We start from the raw sequence: 24,249 nt of genomic DNA on the forward strand, positions 1-24,249 counted from the left end.
CCAAGTGCAACCTATCCCAGTTTGAGTTAGCCTCACCTCCCCAGAACTGGCCTCAATGTCCCAGGAATCTGAAACCTTCTCCGTTGCACTGACGCTCCAACCACATATTCATTTGATATATCTGGCTATTCCTACTCTAGGCAGCACATGACACTGGGTAACAATCCTATGATTACTGTCTTTGAGATCCTACTTTTTGACTTGCTTCCTAACTCCCTGTATTCTGCTTTTCTGTCATTGATACGGAGGTGTACTGCAACCAATGGCACCAGCTCCAGAATGTCCTGCAGGTGATCCGAGACATCATTGAAGCCAGTACCCAGTGGGCAGCATACCAGCCTTTTTTATGGCCACAGACATGTCCATCGATTCACCTTACAACTGAATTCCCTATTACCAAAGCCTTCCCTCATTTACTCCTTCCTTCTCAAAAAGCTCAGCCAAAAATGGTTCGAGAAATTTGGCTGCTATCACTTTCCTCAGACGCCCTCGCGTACAGTATCAAAAACACAGTCTGTTTGGCAAGGAAATGGTCACAGGGGATTCCTGCACTGCCTCCCTTGTGGTCATCCATTCATAGGCTATTCAATCCCTTGAGCCATTTATTGCGATCATGGTTGGCCTTTGGCTGAACTTGATACACCTGCTTTTGGCCCATATCCCAGAATATATTTGCTCAATGAAGAATTTACCTCATATTTAAAATGACCAACTAATCCACAATCTACTGCTATTGTGGAACAGAGTTCCAAACATTTACAACCTTTGGTGTGCAGAAATGCTTTTTAACATCTCTCCTGAACAATTTGGGCCCCGAGTTCTCCATTCCTCTCCCTAGGTGACTCTCTGCCTGTGCAGTTTTAATCTATGAGTATTCACCTCTCTACATACTCTCAACCTCACCAGTACTCCAGTGTCTCCAGCCACCACTCTAACTCCAGCAGCTTCAGCTCAACAGAGTTTCTGCACACATTCTGATCTCAGGCCATCGAACTGCTCAAATTCCCAGTTACAGTAGCATACCACAGCCTTGAGCTCTCCTTCCATGACTCAGTCCGTTAAATTAAACCCTTAGATTGCCCTTAAAATAAAATATTAAGTAATTAAGATCCCTTTCTCCTGGATCTCTGCATTATTTCCTTTCCAAACTATTAACCCAAAATATAAGTGATAAAAAATAACATAAATACTCACCTAATCATATTCAGTCAGCTGTTTCCCCTCTCCGTGTCACTTTTTGACAACCTTCTCCGACTGCTTCACTGCGATGCTGACTGTGGGATACTCTTCCCAGACTGCGTCACCATGATGTTGACTCTGGTACGTGCCCTGGACTGCCTCACGGCTATGCTGTGTGCACATTTTTTCCAGCTATATTTCCGCACATAACTTTACAGATATTTTCATTATTATGTTCATGGATAAAGTATTTACAAGGTCTTTTCCCTGGAGTGGAGAAGACCAAAACTAGAGGCTTAAGCTGAGAGAGGAAAAGATTTGAGAGAGACCTACAGCAATTTTTTTCACGCAGAGGGTGGTGCTTGTATGGAATGAACTGCCAGAGGAAGTGGTGGAGGCTGGTACAATTATAACATTTTAAAGGCATCTGGATGGGTATTAGAGGGATATAGGCCAAATGCTGGCAAATGGGGCTAATTTATTTAGGATATCTGGTCGGCATGGACGAGTTGGACCGAAGAGTCTGTTTCCGTGCTGTACATCTCTATGACTCTATGTTTAAAACTTCTTGAATGTCAAACTGCAACCACAGCAATCAGCATCTCTACTTCTAAAACCTTAATCATGGGAGGTGGGTTTCACAGTTGTCCAGCCCTAAATGCCCCAGCAAGGTGGTATATTTCCAAGTCAGGATGGTGAGCATCTTGAAAGAGAATTTGCTGATAGTTGTGATACCATGTATCTGCTGCCCGTGTTCTTCCATATGGTAGCAGCTTTGGGTTCGGTAGTTGCTAGGAGTATTAGATTAGATTACTTACAGTGTGGAAACAGGCCGTTCGGCCCAACAAGTCCACAGCAACCCTCCGAAGAGCAATCCACCCAGACCCATTCCCCTACACCAAACACTACGGGCAATTTACCATGGCCAATTCACCTAACCTGCACATTTTTGGACTGTGGGAGGAAACTGGAGCACCCGGAAGAAACCCACGCAGACACAGGGAGAATGCGCAAACTCCACACAGATAGTTGCCTGAGGCGGAAATTGAACCCGGGTCTCTGGCGCTGTGAGGCAGCAGTGCTAACCACTGTGCCACCGTGCCGCCCGTGGTAGTAGTCATTTACATTAGGGATATTTAAGTAACGCTTTGATAGGCACATAGATGATAGTAAAATGTAGTGTCTGTAGATCATAGTTTGATCTCAGAGTAGGATAAAAGGTCGGCACATCAGCAAGGGCCGAAGGGCCAGTAGTGTGCTGTACTGTTCTATGTTTTTTTGTGTTCTATATAGGGAGGGTTACAATGGCACACAGTTGTTTCAGAAAGTTGGAGATAATGGGATCTGGAGGAAGAGACACAAATAGGAGGGGTTGCTAGGAATGTCAGAAGTAACAGAGACAGCAATGGTCTGATCTGGAGCAGACGACCCAGGTTTCGAGGGATCTGGGGATTGGACGTGGTTTCACTGGGAAAGAGGACCGTAGAGCCACAGGGTGTTTCAAAAATATGGAGAGCTATAGGGCCTACAGGAGTTCATGGAGATGGGGAGGTTGTGAGGGATGGACCAGTTTAAAGGCATAAGGATATTGGGAGGATGGAGTGTCTTACACAGCCAGAGAGTGCTTTAGGAGCAGATCACAGAGATAAAGTGGGTTGTATAAATTGAAAGAACAAACAGACATATGCAGGGTAGTGAGACCGAAGATGTTCATAGATATAGGAAGGCTAAAGTTTGGAGTTTATTTGGATATGGAGGGTGTGGAGTCTGACAGATCTTCTGAGAGATAAGGACAGCAATATTGGTTGGAGACAATTTCACAGAAAAAAGGGAGCATTAGTAAGCCCCTGCAGTTTGGTCAAGGGAAGGGTTATGAGGAGGGTGACATTTACACATATTGGGATGTCAGAGCTGGAGAAGAATATGAAGATGAGTACATGGATGGAGAGACTGGAGGTGCTTACATTGACACGGTGTGTGCTAGCGACAGAAGGATGTTACACAGACAGTGGGTCTTGTAGGAACGGGATCAGGAGAGTAACAGGCATTGAAGTGAGTTCTACAGATCAGGAGTGCGACAGGGACCTGAGAGCATTGTAGGGTCTCCACAGATTGATCGTGTCTTTTGGACTGGAAGAAGTTACATAGATACAGAAACCTTAAAGCCAACATATGCGGTTTTCTTTTTCCTGAACAGAGCCTCAATATCTCTCATCAGCCACATTTCCCTAAACCTGCCAGCTTTTCCCTTCACCCTAACAGGGATATACTGGTCCTGGATTCTTGAGATCACACTTTTAAAAGCCTCCCATTTGTCAGTTGTTCCTTTTTATTCAAACTGACTCACCCAATCGATGGCAGTCATGATTTGGAGATGCTGGTGTTGGAGTGGGGTGGGCAAAGTTAAAAATCACACAGCACCACGTCCAGCAGGTTTATTTGGAAGCACCAGTTTTTGGAGCGTTGCTTCTTTATCGGTGGCTCACTGCAGGATTTATTGGCCAGTTATCATTGTGCATTTTGTAGATGGTGGGGACAGTCAGAAAACGGGCTGCTTTTTCCTGGCTTCAAGTGATGAACACTGTGGAAGGAGGACTGGGCATGGGTGGGAGATGGTAAAGCAGCACTGACACAGAGGCTGATCTGTACTCTCAAAGGTCACTGTAGACAGGAAATGAGAAAACCAATCCTCTAAAAGAGGAAGACAGCACAGATGCCTGCACTGATAGACTCAGAGTTCACACAACAACCCACACAAACTGTTCAGATAAAAACTGACAGCCTCCTCCTTTTGTCACAGCTTAATAAAACCCCATGGTGATATTTTAGGGAATTAGTGAAGCCACAGCAGATGATTCTAGTGTATACACACAAACGCCCACCCCCTTCTTTTCCAGTGATGGACCTTTATTGTCTGTGCTCATTGCCTTTTGTATTTGAGATGATATCATAACCAGTAACTGAACTGAGTGAGGGAGACTGTCGATTTTCACCTTGGTATTTCATTGTCCTCAAGTGGACAAAAGAAACACTACTTCAGTTGGGGACAGGGTGGGGAACATTGGTAAAGATCAAAAGTAGCCAACAGAATGAACTTCAGAGGCAAGGGGGTCTGAGGATTACATATTGTGCCGTAAGGAGGCCTATGTTCAGAATCCAATCATTTCCTTTTACCTCTATCAGCTTTGGCTTAGTGGGCTGCAGACAAGGCTTAGTGTTCAAGTTGCGCTCCAAGGATCTAGCACAAACATGGAATCTGATACCCAATCCATTTCTGCACTGTCAGAGGTGCCATCTTTCAGATGAGAAATTAAACCAAGGTCCAATTGGTTTGTTTGGTTCGACAAAGCATCCTACTGAAATTATTTTGAAGAACAGGGATTAATGTCTGTGCCCATTTTCACCTCAAATCAAAATGACAAAAAACATTATTAACTATCACAGTGCTATTCTGGGAGTTTGTTGAGTCCAAATTAGGAGTGATGGGTGAATGGGTTTTTGTGCAGATTAAGATATGGGCAGCAGTGAACACGAGATACTGCAAATGCTCTAGGCTCCAACAATATTCCAGCACAGATACAACATACTTGACAATGTGGAAAACTATCTACGTCCTTACATTTTTTTGTCGATTTTTAAAGAAAATGGATAGAAACAATACAACCTTACTCAGGAAACAGTACCTTACAATGTCCCAGTCATCATCTCTAGATATGACCTGTTCAACCAGTCGTCAAACCCAGAAGAGGTGGTGGAACTGTGGTATATAATTAGGAAGGAGTTGCCTTGGGAGCCATCAAGATTAATTCCAGGATACCAAGAAGTTTCATGGCATCCAGGTACCATCCTCCATTGGCTGATGAATCAGTGCTCCCCAATGTTAAGCAACATTTGGAGGAGTGGCATGTTGTTCCCTTAAGGTAGCAAGGTCACAGAATATACTGGGTGGAGAATTTCAATGTCCACCACCAAGCATGGCTTGGCAGAAGCATCACTAAGCTGGTAGAATCCTAAAGAATATAGTTGCGAGATGAGCTCTGTGATAGGTGGTGAGGTAATCAACGTGAGGGGAAAAAACATACTTGACCTTGTTCTCAGCAAGCTGCCTGTAGCAGATGTCTCCATCTATGACAATATTGATAAGAATGACACCATTCAGTTCTTGTGGAGATAAAGTCCTGCCTTCACGCTGATATTACCTTACACTGTGTTGTGTGACAGCATCACTGTGCTAAATGAGAGAGTTTGAACAGATCTAGCAACTCCAGACTGGGCAGCCATGCAATCTAAATCCTGCCACATCAATCATGAATGATCTTGGACAGTTAAACAACTCACTGGAGGAGGCAGGTCCACAAAAATGCCCAACCACAATGATGGGGAGCACAGGACATCATTGCAAAAGGCAAGGCAGAAGTGGTGAGTAGATGATCCATCTTGGACTCTGATCCAGAGGTCTCCAGTATCAGATGTCAGATTTCAGCCAATTCAATTCACTCCATGCAATATCAAGAAATGGTTGGAGACACTGGATTACTGCAAAGGTTGTGGGCCTGTTGACATTCCGGCAACAGTACTGAAGACATGGGCTCCAGAACTTGTCATATTCCTTGCCAAGTTTTTGCAGTTCAGCGACAACACCGGTATCTATTCAACAATCTGGAAAACCAGCCATAAAGGAAAACAAAAGTACAAATCCAAGCTAACCCCATACTATTGATCATCAGTAAAGTGATGGAAGGTGTCGTCAAAAGTGCTCAGCAATAACCTAATCACTAGTGCCGGTTTGGGTTCTATCAGGGCCACTCAGCTCCTGACCTCATTATAACCTTGGGTCTGACATGGTCAAAAGAGCTGAATTCCAGCAGTGAGGCGAAAGTGACAGCTCTTGACAAGACTGCATTCAACCAAGTGTAACATCAAGGAATCCTAGTAAAACTGGAGACAAGAAGAATCAAAGGAATCTCATTGCTGGTTGGAGACACAACTAGCACAAAACAAGATGATTGTAGTTGCTGGAGTCAGTTCCTCAGCGTAGTGTCCTAGGCCCAACCATCTTAATAAATGACCTTCCCTCCATTGTAAGATCAAAAGTGAGGTTGTTTGTCAATGACTACACAATGTTCAGCACAATTCATGATTCTTCACAAAATGAAACAGTCCATGTCTACCTGCAGAAAGATCTGGATAATATTCAGGCTTGGGCTGAAAAATGGCAAGTAACATTCATATGACACAAATGCAAGGCAGTGATCATTTCCAATAAGAGTCAATCTAATCACCAACTCTTGACATTCAAAGGCATTACCATTACTAAAATCACACACTAATCATCCTGGGAGTTAGTACTGACCAGAAAGTCAACTGAACTATCCACATAAATTCAGGACAGAGGCTAGGAATCCTGTTGCAAAAAACTCACCTAAGTTCCCAAATCTTCTCCACCATCTAGATGCACAAGTAAGGTGTGTAATGGAATACTCTTTACTTGCTTGTGCAGTTCCAACAACACTCACGAAGATTGACACCATCTAAGACAAAGCAGCCCATTTGACTGGCACCATATCCACTCCCTCCACTACCAATGCTCAATAGCAGCAGTGTGTATTAGCTACAAGATTCATCAAAGCTCTTCAGACAACACCTCAAACGCCATGGCCAGTTCCTTCCAGAAAGATGAAGGACAACAGATACATGGGAATTCCACCACTGCAAGTTCCCCTCCAAGCCGCACACCATCCTGACTTGGAAATATATTGTCATTCCTTCTGTGCCACTATGTCAAAATCCTGGAATTCCCTCCCTGATAGTATTGTGGGTCAACCTACAGCACATGTATTGCAGTGGTTCAAAGCGCCTGTTTGCTGCCACCTTTTCAAGGGCAACCAGGGATGAGCAATAAATGCTGGCCCAGCCAGAAACACCTACATTTGGTTCACCTTTGACTGGTGGGTGTGCATTGGACTAAAGGGTTTTTTTTGTGCTATAAATCGGAGTGAATAAAATTTTGAAATAAAGTCTTCATTCCAAAGTGCATGACTTAACACTTGTCTACATTAAACTCCATCCCCAAGTTAACACTTAGTTATGAGCAGGGGAAAATTGGATTGACTGGTCTTTCAAAGAACTGACACAGGCAAAATAAGCATAATGGTCTCGTATGTTGTATGATTGAGAGATATTTCAATACATGATGATTGCTATATCAATACTGTATAACCTAGCTAATAAATTATTGGGCAAGTCATTTTAAATTTGCATAGCATAACATAAAATACATCCACATTACCTATGTGCCATCAGTGAATGCACACTGTTCAGGCAGGCAAAATACCTACAAAGAAATATTAAAACATATGCAATGTCATTCTTTAGACAAATCAATTAACACAATAGGAAGTTACTTAATTAACTCAGTATTGGCTAGGTCTGTGTGAAAGTTCAGACAAAAGGGTAAAGAGAGAACAGAAGGGAAAAAAAATCAGCAAGTTGGATTTTAAACGCACCTGGCATGAGCCCAGGATGTCTGTGTTTTATTGGTAAATAAATATTTCTGAAGTATAATCACTTGTAATATAAGTGATATTTTCACCTTTCTTTTTCCATATTTAACACTGCTTTAGTTACAAACTGAGCCAACAGAATCTGATGACATTATTGGTTTAATCAGAAGAGTAGCTTACTTTCATTGACCACCTTGCTCTTGAATTAAGGGACCGAAGTGGGTAGATGGACTTAGTATATAGATGAACCATGACTGAACTGAATGACACAACAGGCCCAAGGGTCTGAGTGGTTTATTCCCATTCCTAAGCTATATTACACGTTTTGTTCTCTCCTCTGCTTTCCAGAGGAGAAATTCTGCTCAGTTAGACAGTCTTACCTACTTTTCCTTGGACCAGACCTTGAAAAGACAAGTTTGATAGATGTCTTTTCAAGATAGATGTCTTTTCAGATTTTGAAATGGATTTGATAGGGTAGAAAAAGATGTTTTCATTATCTGTGTGAACTTTAAAACTACAGGACATTAATTTAAGATAACTACTTACAAACAAATCCAATAAGGAATTCAGAGACACTTCTTTATCTCAACTGTGGCTAGAATGCAGCACTTGCACCAATGAGTAGTTGAGATGAATTATGTACTTAAGGGGAAACTGTATAAACATGAGGACGATAAAGGTGAAAATCAATAGAAAGTTATACTGATAGGGTTAAATGAATTCTGGGTGTGAGGAGTATGAAGTGTGGCATGTTTGCATGCTGGCTTTTCTATGTAACTATTGCAGTTTCAGCTGCAAGAAGGGACTCAGCTCAACCATAAATCTCCCACCCTTTACTCTGGTAGTGCAAATATAACATCCGATGAGATAACTTGCACTATCATATTTGTAAGTGACAATACACAAATCACTGAATTTTTTTTCTTAAACTCATTCACAGGATATGGCCAATGCAGGAGAGGACAGCATTTCAATAGAATTACATTACATTAGTGTGGAAACAGGCCCTTTGGTCCAACAAGTCCACACCGACCCGCCGAAGCGCAACCCACCCATACCCCTACATTTACCCCTTACCTAACACTAGGGGCAATTTAGCATGGCCAATTCACCTGACCTGCACAGCTTTGGACTGTGGGAGGAAACCGGAGCACCCGGAGGAAACCCACGCAGACATGGGGAGAACGTGCAAACTCCACATAGTCAGTCGCCTGAGGCGGAAACTGAACCCGGGTCTCTGGCGCTGTGAGGCAGCAGTGCTAACCACTGTGCCACCGTGCCGCCCATTAGAATTAGAATCCCTAGAATGTGGAAGCAGGCCATTTGACTAGAGTCCACGCTAACTCTGAACAGTATCCTACCCAAACCATTCCCCCTACCCTATCCCTGTAATTCTGCATTCCCCATTGATAATCCACTTGTCTTGCACATCCCTGGACACTATGGGTCAACCTCTTTGGACCGTGGGAAGAAACTGGAGCAATTTAACAATCCCGAATTTCCCTTAGAAAGTGGTGAACTTCCTTCTTGAAGATAACTGATCTAGGACATTTCAGAGGGCAATTAAGAGTCGCCCACATTATTGGAGTCACACATAGGTCAGACTAAGGGGTGCTGATTATCCCCCAACAAACAAGATACTTTTTCACAACAACTCAGTAGTTTGATGCTCACTATAACTGATGCACTTCTTAGAAATTCCAGATTTTTCATTTGGTTAATTGAATTCAATAACCTGCACTGTGGGATGTGAACTCACACCTCTGATGCTAAGTCCAAGCCTCTGAATTACTAGTTCAGTAACATCTCCACAATGCTCATGTAAAGCCACTGTCGTGCATCCAGACCATAGGGATGCTCTCTCATTAAAGAGAGAGACGACTGCTGGTGGTTTAACCTGAAGGTGTCCATGCCTCTAGGTGAGGGGAGATGACGAAAAGAGCCCTTCATGGTCACAGTTGATGTGGGAATTGAACCCAAGCTGTTAGTATCATTCTGCATCACAAACCAGTTGTGCAGCCAACTGAGCTAACCAACAAATGCTAGCATATGTCCTGTAGGAAAGGGTAAGCCAGAGTGCAATCATGGTAAACTGTGAGGCAACATTCACAGGTAACGTTTAGTGTCACAAGACATTGAATTGACAGTTCTTGGAAGTAAAATTAGTTGCAACGTATCTGTTGTCTGTGAACCAAGTACTGAGTGACTTTAAGAAATAACACTGCACAAGTGAACGCTCTCAACTCCTTTAATTTTTGAAGCCATTTAATCTGTGATAGATATAAAACTGCCCTCCTCCTGTCGTGACTTGGACTGATTGCAGGTGTGGGGTTCCCCAGGGCACTGCTCAACCTCAGGTAATCTTTCTTTGTGAACCTTGAGAGCAAGTTTCAAAAGACTGTTCAACCATAGGGAAGAAGAATGCAAGGGTTGACTGGATGGTGATGGAGTGGTTGAATCCAAATCTACCTTACCATCAACACAGTATCCATACTAACTGTTAGGCAGAGAATTATAATTTCACCTTATTTTTAATTCATAAATTCCAGACTCCCTTTCATAAATATAGCTGTGATCCGTACAAATAGCAATAACTTGCCTTTATGTAGCTTATTTAACATAGTAAAGCTATTTTGATCAATTAGGCCAATGGATGTAGCTTTGCTCGCTGAGTTGGAAGGTTCGTTTTCGAAAACGAACCTTCCAGCTCAGCGAGCAAACTACATCCAGAACCCCAACCTGAGCTAAAAATCTTCTCAAAACTCGCTAATTAGGTCAATCAGCTGAGGAGGTGCAGATGAAGTTTAATTTAGAAAAATGTGAGGCATTTTGGTAAAACAAACAAGGGCAGGACTTATACAGTTAATGGTAGGGCCCTAGGTAGTGTTGGAAAACAGAAACCTAAGGGTTCAGATGCATAGTCCTTTGAGATTTGTGACACTGGTAGTCCAAGTGGTTAAGGCAGCATTTAGCATGTTTGCCTTTATTGTTTAGTTGCTGAGGCCTCTTCTGGAGTACTATATGCAGTTCTGGTCACCCTATTATAGGAAGGATATTATCAAACTGAAGAAGATTCAGAAAGATTTACCAGGAATGTTGGCAGGAGTGCAGTTATAAAAATAGACTGGATAGGCTGGGACTTTTTTCCCTGAGCATAGGAGGTTGAGGTGTGACAGTACAAATGTTTATAAAATTGTGAAAGTCATAGGTAACGTGAATAGCAAAAGTCTTTTCCCTAAGGTTGGGGGGGGGGGGGGGGGGGGGGGAAGGAGTTCAAAACTAGGGAACTTATTTTGAAGGTGGGAGGAGAAAGATTTAAAAAGAATATACGGGGCAACCTTTGTTTGATACAGAGTGCGGTTAGTATGTGGAATGAACTGCCAAAGGATGCAGGTACACTTACAATATTTAAAGAACATTTGGATAAGTTCATGAATAGGAAACATTTGGAGGGATATGGGCCAGGGGCAGGCAGATGGGACCGGTTTGGGAACATGGTCGGCTTCAACTGGTTGAACTGATGGGTCTGTTTCCATGTTGTATCACTCTATGACCCAAAGCACTTCACAGGAAGGTCAACAAGCAAAGGCTTATCAATGCATAATGTGAAGAAATGAGGAGGAAAGGTGGCCAACAGCTCAGTTAAATAGGTTCTTAAAGAATGTCTTCAGCAAAGTTGACAAAGTGAAGACGTTTAGGGAAATAATTCCAGAGGTTTTAAACTGCAACAAAACTTGATGGCATGAGTTAAAATGCCTTGTGCCAAATTGTAGAGAACCTTTGTGGGACCACTTTTGGAGTGCTGTTCAACAGAATGAATTCTGAGGAAGTGGGACTTCACTTTGAGGAAAGACTGAGGAATCAAAGCCTGTCTTTTCTGGGGCTTAGAAGAATGGGAAGAGATCTCATTGAAACATCAAAATTATTAATGATAACCCACTCATTCCAGGTATCTATTTAGCACACTGCCTCCATCACAAATACATCCCTCCTTAAACAAGGAGACCAAAACTATGCACAGTAGTCAAAATGGTTTGGCAACGCCCTGTATAACTGAAATATAACATTCGTAATGTTCAATTCCTCTTGTAATTATGTATTCCATTAGACGACTTGACAATGCTTTATGGCTCATGCACTAGAACAGCTAAGTCCCTTTGCACCTCAGAATTCCGTAGTTGCTCTGTTAAAGTAAAATTCTACCTTTGCATTTTTCCTTCCGAAGTGAAGGAATTAACCTTTGCCCACTCACCCAACCCATTTATATCTGCGCGCAAACTCATGCCCTCTTCACAATGTAACTTCCTATCTTTCTTGGTTTCATGTACAATTTCTTTTTAAACCACATCTTCTTAACCCTCATCCAAGTCACTGAAATAAACTGTAAACATTTGAGGCCCTGGTACAGACACCTGCGTGATCCCACGAATCGCATTCTGCCCAAAGACCATTTATGCATACTCTGTTATCTGCCAGCCAATCTTCTATGCACATTGATATGTTATCCCTTACATTGTGAACCTTTTTTTTTGCAATAACCTTTGATGAAGCAACTTCTTAAATGACTTCTGGTAATCTAAGAAAAAGATTTTATCCTTTTCAGCACGTTACTCCTTCAAAGTCACCAAAGAAATTGGTTAAACATAATTTCCTCTTCATAAGATCATGTTGACTCTTTAATACCTTGAGTTTTCCAAATTTATGACTATAATCTCTTTAATGAATAATTTTAACACTTTCTCCATGACAAACCTCAAACTGACTTATGATTTCTTTTTTTCTGTCTTCCTCCCTTCTCAATGCAGATGGATTTATCACCTCTTAACTTACACTATCCTCCAATATTCAAGTAAATATTATTTCTTAATATTGGAAAAATTGTAACTTGCACAAGAATACTGTTTATTTCAACGATCTTAAACTACTCATGTCAGATTAAATTTTGACACAAGATAAAAAACTAAATTGTATGCATTATCAGGACAGTCCCACAGACAGAGACAACATCGTCCCTCAACATCTCAGATTTCTTGGTTGATCTCTAATAAATTAACTGAGAATGCACACCCATAAGAACAAGAATTGGCCATTCAGCTCATGAGCCTGTTCCACCGTCGAACTGGATCCTGCCTGATCTCTATCGTAATTCAATCTACCTAGCTGTCCTCCCCTCAGATTTGATTGTCGCTCAAGTTTGAAATTCTCAAATTCATGTTAATTCTCTTAAAATTCTGAGCAACATACCCCCATACTTGAGTTAACATGATTATTTAATTTGCTAGTTACAACCTAAAGGACCAAACATAGATATCTAACATGTTTACTGGGTCGTTCAGTGATCACTAATTAAGAAACCTGGTTATTGATATTGCTGTCTCTATCTCAAACTTCCTATAGCCTCTGAATATCTTTTCTTCTCTCATACACCTCCAATTTCCATGGGTCTGACACTGATGACCCTAAGTTCGGGAATTCCTTCTTAAATCTCTCTGCTTCAGTGAATTGCTCCTTCAAATTTACCACTGCTTTGAAGTTTTTGGCCATCTGCCTTAATTCTATGACTATGCCAAATTCAGCCTGGGAGTGTTTCTATGAAGAACCTTGTTACAGTTATATTAAACAGAATTGCACTTACCATCCTGTTGTGACATACTGTAGCACCAACATCTCAAAGGCAGTAAACAGTAATACAAACGTGACTCTTGGATTATCATGACATAAATCATCCTCACACACTTCAACACTGGTTTTGGAAGAAGCAAAATTAAAATACAAACCCATGTCCTACCTGTTGGCAGCTGATTTTAGAATCGTGTGTTGGTCTGTTCCGTAGGTTACACACACAGTTCATTCACCAATGAGTGAGCCAACGAAATCAAGGATATCCAAATGCTTAGCAGCACTCAGCCAATATTTAACTCTCCTTTACCACATACCCTTATGTGGGCAATCAGATCAGTCCAAAGTTATCAACTTGTTCTACAGAAACAGAAGTACGGCTAAATTCATAAACAATGCTCTGGCCATCCCACTGTTACACTGCAAAAACACTGATACATTGAGCAATATGCAATAGGATGCAAAACGTGATGTGACATGATATAAGAAACAAAATCAATGGCTCGGGCTTTCATTTGCAGAAGGAGGCAAGAGAAATTACAGGCCAGAGGGCTTCAGGCAACAGGTCAAATGTGTGAAAATGAAGATGCACAGGAAAGAAGGGAAGTGATCATGGAAAGTGACTGAAGCAGAAAAGACCAATATATGATAGGCTTTGAACAAGGTAGATGGATGAGAATGGCCTTCTCGAGTGTAAGAACTGACAGCACCAAGGCCATTCACCCTATCGCACTGTTGGCAACTCTGAAACACAAACATTTATCTGTACGTGCCTCTGCCCAGCACACTTTTCTCTTTTTTTCCGGAACAATTATCGAAACATTATTAATGTATACATATCAGATTCAGCTTTCTTCAAAGATTGACTGGGTAAAATGTATCCGAACATGTTGCATTTCAACTTGTTCCTTTGTCAATAATTTTCAACGTAGGCCCACTTGTGACTGAATCACCACCACCGAAATAGCTTTTCCTTCAAATTAATTTTCATAACCTCCCATCATTTTGGGACACTTTAAGGGTATGGTTTTCTTGTCAAATTTCAAGATCCTCATCCCTGGAATCACTTCAGTGAGAATTTTCTACCCTCCATGGCCTTGATATGCTTCCTGAGACAGCGAATCTAAAGTTCGGCACTATTTCAAACGTGGCCTTAAAATGAATGGTTTCAGCATTACCTTTTTACTTCTGTCCTCCATGCTTCTACACAACTTTATGTGCTATGAACCATGGCTCAGAGAATAAATATACAGACACATAAATGAGCAAAAGTAGACCATTTGAGCTTGCTCCCACATTCAATAAAATCACAAATAATCTAATTAATCCATGCTCCTGCCTTCCTCAGAGAACCTTTCACCCCACTGAAAGTAGTATTCTCACCTCAGAATCCAATGACTGTACTTTCAAGTTCAACTGCAGAGGCGTGTGGATGTAATTTAGGTTCAGTTCACTGGATTAATTGGGGGAGGGCTGCACTGTTGGAGATACAGACAATATTTAAAGAGAACACATCATTTTATGGGTGTATGTAGAAGACACCACTGAACTATTTAGAAGATGGGATGGCACGGTGGCTCAGTGGTTAGCACTGCTGCCTCACAGCACCAGGGTCCCAGGTTCGATTCCAACCTCAGGCGACTGCCTGTGTGGAGTTTGCGTGGGTTTCCTCCGGGTGTTCCGGTTTCCTCCCACAGTCCAAAGATGTGCAGGTCAGGTAAATTGGCCATGCTAAATTGCCCATAGTGTTAGGTACTTTAGTCAGAGGGAAATGGGTCTGGGTGGGTTATTCTTCGGATGATCAGTGTGGATTTGTTGGGCCAAAAGATCTGATTCCACACTGTAGGAAATCTAATCTAATCAAATCAAATCATCTGGGAGCTCTTAGCAGTGCCTAGCCAAGAAATATCACTGAACTGACATCAATAAAATTAGATAGATATTGTAACATTGCTGTTTGCCCAAGCTTGCTACATGGAGACTTTTTGCCACATTTTCTACAACACAATACTGATAATTCATTGAAGCCTCATACTGGCCGTAAAGCACTCGTGACATCGAGGCTGATAAATGCAATAGAAGTGCAAGTCTTTTGATCAATTAATTATTCCACTTTTAAAAGTTGGTCTATCTCAAGACCCAGATTCTTGAAGTTTGCTGAAAAGAGACATGCTGCTGAAGTATTGTGTCTGGCACTCATTAGGACAATGCAAGAATGCTAAATTTAATCAATCAATCACAACAACTTATACGACCAGAGCAGAGTGTACTGATTAGTTGGCAAGTTGATTTGGATTGGGTAGTCAATGCCTTGAAGAAAACGAGGAAATACAAGCTCCCAAGGTCCCTGCTAATTCAAAAAAAGGCTTAAAGCTTGAACATAGTCATTCCTCCGGATACAGGAGGGTTCCGTTCCTGAGAACCCCTGTCAATGATGGAATTTGTAATTTGGAGCTCATTTAAAAATAAGTTTAAAATTGCAGACATAATTTTTGCCTACAATTGTTGATTTTTATTGATTTAATTTTTGGCACATATAGGCAAATCCACAATTTGAGAGTTTGCGGATACAGAGGATCTACTGTATTCCTTTAGCTTGTACAGAACAGATCCCTGTGAATGAAAGTATATCACTTCCAGCAAATGTAAATGCACCACTTTGCAAACTTAATTATCTTTAATTGTTCATTTGTGCAGCTATTAGAACACAGAATTGTTCAAATGCCTAATCACACACAATTGTAGATGTTTTGGTTTGGGTTTTGCATGTGAGAGCTGGTTGAGCCCTGTCTGCATTCTGTTCAATATGAACATACTGTTAGATTTGATCAGCCATTTGTGACACATACAACCCATGTACCTGGCAGTGCATGATACTCAAATCTATGCATGCTCAATCGTGTGGTTCTCAGGACATCCTTTTAGACAAAAGGCAGCAGCCTTCTAGTGGAAAATACCACTTGCATAGCCATTACACGACAGCTGCAAGAATCAGCTTTCTTAATCTATTTTCACAAAGTTGAGACATACTTTGCAGGCCCTGGCAAACCAGGGCTCTTTTCTCCAACAGCAGAAATTGCTGTGATTCCATAAGCCTTAGCACACTTTGTTTGTCTTGAGTGAAGAATGAAATGTTTTGCAACATGCCTTTCTTTTCAGCAATATTCAGATTCTTTCCTACCAACTTTCAACTCAAAATGCCTTTTATAGTGTTTCTGTTTACTATACATGTCCCCTCTTCAGTCTTCATCCTACGTACATTCGAAAGAAATGCAAAGCTATAAAAAGACATTTTTAGATTGAGAAAAATGCAAGTCAGACGTTCACCTTTCTGCCATACTACTGTATTCCATCTTTCAAAAAGAAAGACATGATTTTTTAATATTACTTAACAATATGTTAAAAAAGTAGCCAGTTTAGGCTTCAGTGTTAATACAATTATACACTCTATAACAGGTCGATAGTGTGAGCATTGTTCTTTTGAATTCATTCTGCAAGTATTCTTACACAAGCTGGCTACAAGTCAGAAATCAAACACAATATAGCGTAACCTTGTACACTTTAAACAGTGAATTTGTGAAGGAGTACTGGAGGCAACTGGGATTTCACTGCCCAGTTCAGTATGAGCATTCCCATCATTCAATTCATCTCGTTAAGGGAATGCTGGAGCAATGACGAATAAAAATTGATGAAGTCCATTCCCTTGTCAGTAGTTGGATTGTATGTACAGTGCTGAATGCAAGACGTGAATAAAAAGTCACGGCGGATTGATGCAAAGGAGGGAACAAACAGATTGACCTTCACCCAAGCACATGCTTGGGCAGACACTAGGGAAGAAGAGTCAGAGACAGAAGATTGTTTGAGTTCCAACCCGAACAGGTTATGACTACTTTTGAACAAGTCCCACTCACAGACTACAAACACACAAGCAAACAAAAGAATAAATCAGGTAAGGAGTATGTGGAGCGACATCTAGCCAACTCTTTCTCCAAACACTGTAAGGAAGTTTCTAGGGCCAAGGCGCCCTGCACCTATCCCAGTGCAGAACCACACACAGCAGTGGGGAGATGGGATGGTGAGGGCAGAAGGATGAAGGGCAGAAAAAGGCAAGGCAGTTCCAGAACAACCTGGTTAGCTCTCAGCGCAGCAGAGTACTGTATATTCGGGGGAGAATATTCAGTGGAGTCACAAGTTGGGAACTCTTAATCTGATCAGTGAGCAGCAAACGTGGTTTTCTTCAGGCTGAAGTTAGACCAGTTGATGGAGAGTCTCTGTCTGTTTTGCCGGGCTGAATCTAAGCAGAATCTGTGAAGGTAAAGGAGAAGATAATGAGTTTTAAAATAAAAAGTGCATTGGAAATGCTCAGCAAGTCTGACAGCATCCATGGAGAGGGAAACAGGGTTAACACTGGATGTTGATAATCTTCCGTAGAAGAATGCAATGAGCCCAAGGCAAGTCAAGAGACATTGATGAACAGCTCGTTAAGTAAATAGAAGTCATGAGAATGGCTTGCTGTGACTCAACCACCTGAAAACCTGATCAGCCTCCACATCTTTCAATGTTGCTTTCATTCTCTCAACTCTTAGTTGAGCTAACAATCAGGAACAACCATCATATTTTACCTTCTCTAATCTGTGGAATAATGGTTTAATATGAGTCCCAACCACGAGTGCCGACAGGTCATTCAATAAGGGAAATGTGGACCTCACCGACAAGCCCTGATTTCATCTTTCCATGTGGAATGTGGGTCAATCATCAGGAATGTGCCCAACAGCCAATTGCTGCTCCAGGACCAGGGATAATGATGGCTTTCTAGAGCAGTGTGTTAAGGAACCAACCTTACTTGGTGTGGACTACATTATGACTCCAAGCCTACAGCAATGAGCCATAGCTGCCACCTGGGTAATTAAAAATAATAGGCAATAAATGCTGTGTTTGCTAGTGATACCCACAAACCACGAATGAATTTTAAAACAGGACAAAATTGGTTAGTTCAAAACTGGACTTCCTAAGAATTAGTACAGATGCAATGGCCAAAATGGTCTCCTGCACTTCATTGATTCCAAACGACTTGCCCAAACCATCGCCCAATTCAAGTGCATTAAGTCCTTGCTGATATACAGTCGTTGTGGAACTGTCTCATTATAACTGTTCATTACTGGCTAACCTTTAGGTGCAAACCAATCCAGCGTGCCATGGCAATAGTCAAGCCCATGGGATAGCTGGAAACCGGAGTTGTTCATTGGAGTCAGGGGACAGAAATTAGTCCGGGAACCCAGATCACTCGCACCCCTCTTGTTTTTAAATTTTTTTTTTGTTTAACCTATTTTCCTTATCAACCTGTTTAGAAATACTATTAAGCAGCTCTGGAGCAGTTGGGACTTGAACCCAGGGCTCCTGATTCAGAGGTGGAGATACGACCACTGCACTACAAGACAGCTTATTTTTTTCCTTCTAATGAACCTGTTCAGAAATGCTACTAATTACCATTGGAGCAAGTGGGACTTGAACCCAGGCCTCAAAAGGTAGGAACACGATCGCTGTGCCACAACAGCTCCCTACCACTCTTCCTTTCTTTATTATTAACCAATTATAAACTAATCAACCTGGTCAGAAATGTTATGACATACCTCAGGAGCAGGTAGGACGTGAAACTGGATCTCCCAGTCCAGGAGGTAGGGTCACTTCCACTGGGCCCCCTAACACTCTTGCTTTCTTTTAAAGAAACAATGATTTCCTTCTTTATTAAACCTATTTTATTTCTAACCAACATGTTCAGAGATGTTATTACACACCTCTGAAACAGGTAGGACAAGAACCCAGCCCAGGGGTAGGGGTGGCAGCGCTGGAACCCACTGTTCCTTTTTCCTGGGTCGTCTTGAACCACCAACCTTTTAGTTAGCAAACGTTGACTTTACTGCTCCTCGGATGCTGCCTGAACTACTGTGCTCTTCCAGCACCACTAATCCAGAATTTTAGTTAACAGTTGGACGTGGTGACCCATTGCGCCACAGATAGGGCCATCACTACTCCTGTAACTTCCCTACTCAAACCAAAGTGAGCAGTGGTTTCCTACCTCACCCACCTGGGAACACTTAAATCAAAGTGCCTTAACAAGTTGAGCCCCAGCTTTGCTTGTGATAGTCAAAAGGTCAGTATGAACTCCCATCTGCAACAAAAACTTTCTAAATTACATACTAAACTGAATTGCCTGGAACACATTTAAAACCTGAGTTAACTAAGCAACTGAAAAGGGTAATTTGCAGATCCACGAAGAGAAAGCAGGACAGTGAGATTAAAATAAAACAAAGAACTGTGGAGGCTGGAGTTCTGAAACAAAAACAAAAATTGTTGAATAAACTCAGTAAATCTGGCAGCAAGCCTGATGGAACAAAACAGAGTCCAGTGACTTCTTCAGAGCTGAAAGACTAGCTGAGTTTCTCTTGCAGAGAACTGAAATGAACAAGTCCTTCTGTGCTATGAAATGTTTTCAAATGTAGTCAGTGCTAACTAACATTAAAAGTGGCTATTTACTTATGCTTGCTCCTGCATTCAGTGACCTTATGATGTGAACTAGTAATGTCTACCGCTGTTTCTCATTGAAATGAAAGGAGCACTTACGATTCAATAATCAGTAACTTTTTGACATTAATTTTATTAACGTATGGTTTGAAGATATTGCTGCAAGTCCAGCATTTATTGCTGATCTTATATCGTCCTCAAAAAGGTAATGAGCCCATTTCTTGAACTGTTGCAGACCATGCAGTGTGGATATATCTGCAATGCTGTTAGATAGGGATTTAACAGCAATGAAGCAACGTCAGTTAATGACTGCCTAAAAGGTCTAAGAAAATCTAAGTGGTGGGAACAATAATTGAAATGCACCCCACCTCATTAATAACGAAGTGGCTAACTATAAATTCAAAATCTCTGTGCACAAGAAACAAGAGTAGGCCATATAGCTCTTTGAGCCTGCTCCGTCATTGGATATCCTTGGTAATCTTTCAACACGGGACAATACAGGAACAGGAGGAGGCCGTTCAGCCTCTCGATCCTGTTCTGCCATTCAATGAGATAATGGTCCATTTGTGACTCAACACCATGCACCCTCCTATATCCCTTAGTACCATTACTTAACAAAAAAAAATTTAAAATTAACAATTGATTTAGCATCCACTGCCATTTGTGGAAGAGAGCTCCAAACTATCACCCTTTGTGTGTAGAAGTGCTTCCCAACATCTCTCCTGAATGGTCTGGCCCTGATTTTCAGGCTATGCCCCTTAGTTCTGGAATCCTCAACCAGTGGAAATAGTTTATCTACCCTTACTATCTTGAAGACTTCAGTCAGATCACTCCATAACCTTCTAAATTCTCTAGGAAACAGGCCTTATTTGCACAATCTTTGCTTGTAACTTAAAGCCTGAAGTCTAGGTATCAATCTTGTACTCCCTTAAGGCCTATATATCTTTCCTAAGGTGCAGTCCCAAGATCTGCATTCAGGGTACGCCAAGAAAGATTGAACCATTTTGCAAAACTGCAGCATAACTTTTTGAATCCTTAAAGCCAAGTCCTTTAGATAAAAAAAGTCAACATTCCATTAGCTTCCTTGATTATTTTCATCCCCTTGCTAATCAAAAATCTATTATCCTGTTTTTAAAATATTTTAAAATTATGCAACCATTGCTTTTTGAGGAAGGGAGTTCCAAAGACGCACAACCCTCAGACAGTGAAAAAAAAAGTTTCCTCATCTCAGTTTTTATTTTTAAACTCTGACCCCTGATCATTTTTAAACTCTGACAGTTCGAGATAACAGGAAACATCCTTTCAATACCAACTGAAAGCTTTCCAATTGGTCGAGTTAAGTTGCCACTCTTGCTAAAATGGCAAGTTGCAGAAATCAGGCTCACATTTAACACAACACATTGTTGAAACACAAAGTGCCATCCTACAGAACTGTAGACTAGTTACAGAACAGGTAGAGGTCATTCGGTCCATTGTGCCTGTGCTGGCTCACTGCAAGAAATTTCAACTCCCTCCCTCTCGTACTTCTTTTTCTTTTTTAAGTTAACCTAGTTTTATAATCAATCTATTCAGAAAGACTTTATTATACACATTTGGAGCAGGTGAGACTTGAACCTGGGCCCCTCAGTCCAGAGGTAGGGACACTATTACTGTGTCAGAACAGGTCCTCCCTCCTGTGCCTCTTAGTCCATGGCCCTGCAAATGTTCAGCTGCTTATCCAATACAGTTTTAAAAACCTGAATTAACTCTTCTTCCACCACACTTGGGCACTGCATTCTACATTTCAACCACATTCTGCATGAAAACGGTTTTCTCACATCAGAGATGGTCCTTTTATCAACTAGTACTCTCTGGTTTTAAATCTTGCTACTAATGGGAACGGTTTCTTTTTATCGACACTGGTTATAGCTCTCATGAATATGAAACCAATCTGTTTCTGAGATTAATTAGTAAACAACTGTTTGATGCAATCTTGGACTGAAAGAAATGCTGTGAAAATTCTGTGTTAAGTCTAGTTTGAACAGAGCTGGATCCAGGCTTTATCCCTGGTCCATGAAGAAATATTATAATTAGCCATTGCAACTCTGAATGTAGAGCAAAAAAACATTACAGTACAGAAAGCCAAGCTGGTTTTTTTCCCCCTGATCTTGCATGTGGATGTAGTGATCTGTGCTAATTGGTGCGCACTGGAAGATGACTCTGTGGTCAAATAACCCCTGAAAAGTCAGCAAGATGGCAGCAAATACAAGGCTACAGCCACATGCACAGCAATGCCACCACACATTACCAAACCACCAAAAATTCATACCTCTTGAAGTATTCCACTTCGCGCTCAGTCTCATCCATCTCCACACTGTCTAAGTCAATGTCTTTAGGGAGAAACACATCATCTGTTTTAAAGACAAGATAAAGTGGTCATGAACAGATATTTCCAGATGCAAAATTTAGATTTCTTAAATAATGTTGTTGATTATGGTACAGGAATAATTTGAGACAGTGTTTGTGATGAGGAAGTGAATTTTGTGCTTAGGGTTGCTAAATCTCTGCACAGGGTTTATTTTCCTCATTTCACATTAAGAGGAACTGCTATGATCATCAACAATTTTAGTACTGTTGCACCATATAATGATCAGACTTTTAGATGGACTTACTTTGTTGTCATCTAGCAGTGTTGTTTCAATTATAATCCTTAGGAACATTAGATTACATTGACTGAAAAGGTAGGTTTTTCTTCTTCCAAGCAGAGTTTTTTTTTGTAGAAAATGCCAATGTTGTTCAGAATGCAGGTCATTTTGTTATAACGTGTATTACAGGAACTTGAATTCGCTGTAACGCATTGTGTTTCTACAATGTGAACGTTAAAAACAGAATTACAGCACCAACACTAAGTGCTGTTTCTAAAGCGTGATTTTTCTATAATGCAAGGTTGCACAAGAACACAATCATCTCGAAGTAGAAGAGCTGACTGTTGCATTGAAACAAAGGAGCATTGAAACACAGAAGTGGAATAGGCCATTCAACGCATTAAGCTTACTCGACTTTTCATTCAATTGTGGCTGATCACGCCACTGGGGCTCAACAAACATATTTACCTAGATGATTTGTTATTAATTTAATGCCTTAAATTGCACTTCACAAAACAATATTACCCAGCAAATGAATCAAAAGCAATTTTGTCTTCTGAGGTGTAAGAGCCATTGCCAATGCCTTAACTTTCTGTCCATTCCTAGTGTGCTTCCAATTAAACCTGTTGGACTATAACCTGGTGTTGTGTGATTTTTAACTTTGTACACCCCAGACCAACACTGGCATCTCCAAATCATGTCCATTCTTAATTATCCTTGGCAAGATGTGTTAAGCTGCCTTCTGTAGTCCATGCATTGTAATGACACCAAAGATATTGTCAGGAGCTCCAGAATTCTAATGTGGTAACAATGAAGGAACAACAATATAGTACCAAATCAGGACAGTGTATCTCAACCTGAGGGAAACCTATAGGCAATGGTGTTGGTGTTCACAGCCATCTTCTGCCTTTGCCATTCTAGGTGAGAGAAGTTATGGGTTTGGAAGATGCTGCCAAAACAGCCTGGGTAATTTGTTGCAGTATGTCTCAGAGATGGTACATATGGCTAACACTCAAGTAGGCTCCTTTGTCATGAATGATGAACTTCCCGAGTGTTGTTTCGAACAGTAAAATTAGTGGAGACTTGAAAGCACTTTATCCCATAGCAAAAACGAAGAATACTACATCAAAGAACACAAGGAGTATTAGGCATACAGGCCCAAAAGCCTCCTCCACCATTTAATAAGATTCTGGGTGATCTAACCTTGGGCTCAGCACCACTTAACTGCCTGTTCGCCATATACTAGACACCCTTATGGTTCAAACATACTGCTCTAAATACAGAAGTGCTCCACAGCTCTCCTGGATATAGATGTTCAAAGATTCATCACCCTTGCAAAAATTCCTCATGACATTAGACTTAAATGGGCAATTCCTTATTCGTAAACTGTGACCTCAGTTCTGAAGAAGTGTCACTGGACTCGAAACATTAACTGTGCTTTCTCTCCACAGATGCTGCCAGCCTTGCTGGGTTTCTGCAGCAATCTTTGTTCTTATTTCAGATTTACAGCATCCCCAGCCTTTTTTGTCTTTAGTTCTAGATTGTTCCAGGAGTTTTCAAGATCAGTAGATATATTTGTTAAATAGAAAGTCAAAGGAGTTTGGTGCAAATCAGCCATTGGGGTGGCACAATCTTCTCGGACAGGATGGCCACTGCTGTTCCTTTGTTCTTGCACCATAGTTCACTTACACTAGTCATTCACTGTGACCACTGGAACATTGAGAATACTATCATATCACTGTAAAACTACTCTCTCAAACTTCAGTCTGGGTCACTAATATAGGAGGATCAGTATGAATCCA

At 41.2% G+C, this 24,249-nt stretch overlaps 1 protein-coding gene across 3 annotated transcripts in view; it reads right to left on the minus strand.

The window, feature by feature from the left end:
• Nucleotides 1–16,629: 16,629 nt before the first annotated feature.
• fam193a (family with sequence similarity 193 member A) overlaps nt 16,630–24,249 on the minus strand; it is a 233,831-nt gene continuing 226,211 nt past the window's right edge. For 2 of the 3 annotated variants that reach the window (XM_043704026.2, XM_043704036.2), the window contains exons 21-22: nt 22,132–22,213; nt 16,630–17,606 (exon numbers count right to left, since the gene is read on the minus strand). In XM_043704026.2, the coding sequence (XP_043559961.2) occupies nt 17,513–17,606; nt 22,132–22,213 (176 nt within the window). In that variant the 3' untranslated portion in view covers nt 16,630–17,512. The remainder of the gene's footprint in view (nt 17,607–22,131; nt 22,214–24,249) is intronic. The other variant, XR_015751345.1, reaches the window with a different exon arrangement.

Source organism: Chiloscyllium plagiosum, unplaced genomic scaffold (assembly GCF_037043375.1).
Source record: "Chiloscyllium plagiosum isolate Xiang-an unplaced genomic scaffold, Cpla_swu_hap1 HiC_scaffold_2, whole genome shotgun sequence".
Lineage (NCBI taxonomy): Eukaryota > Metazoa > Chordata > Chondrichthyes > Orectolobiformes > Hemiscylliidae > Chiloscyllium > Chiloscyllium plagiosum.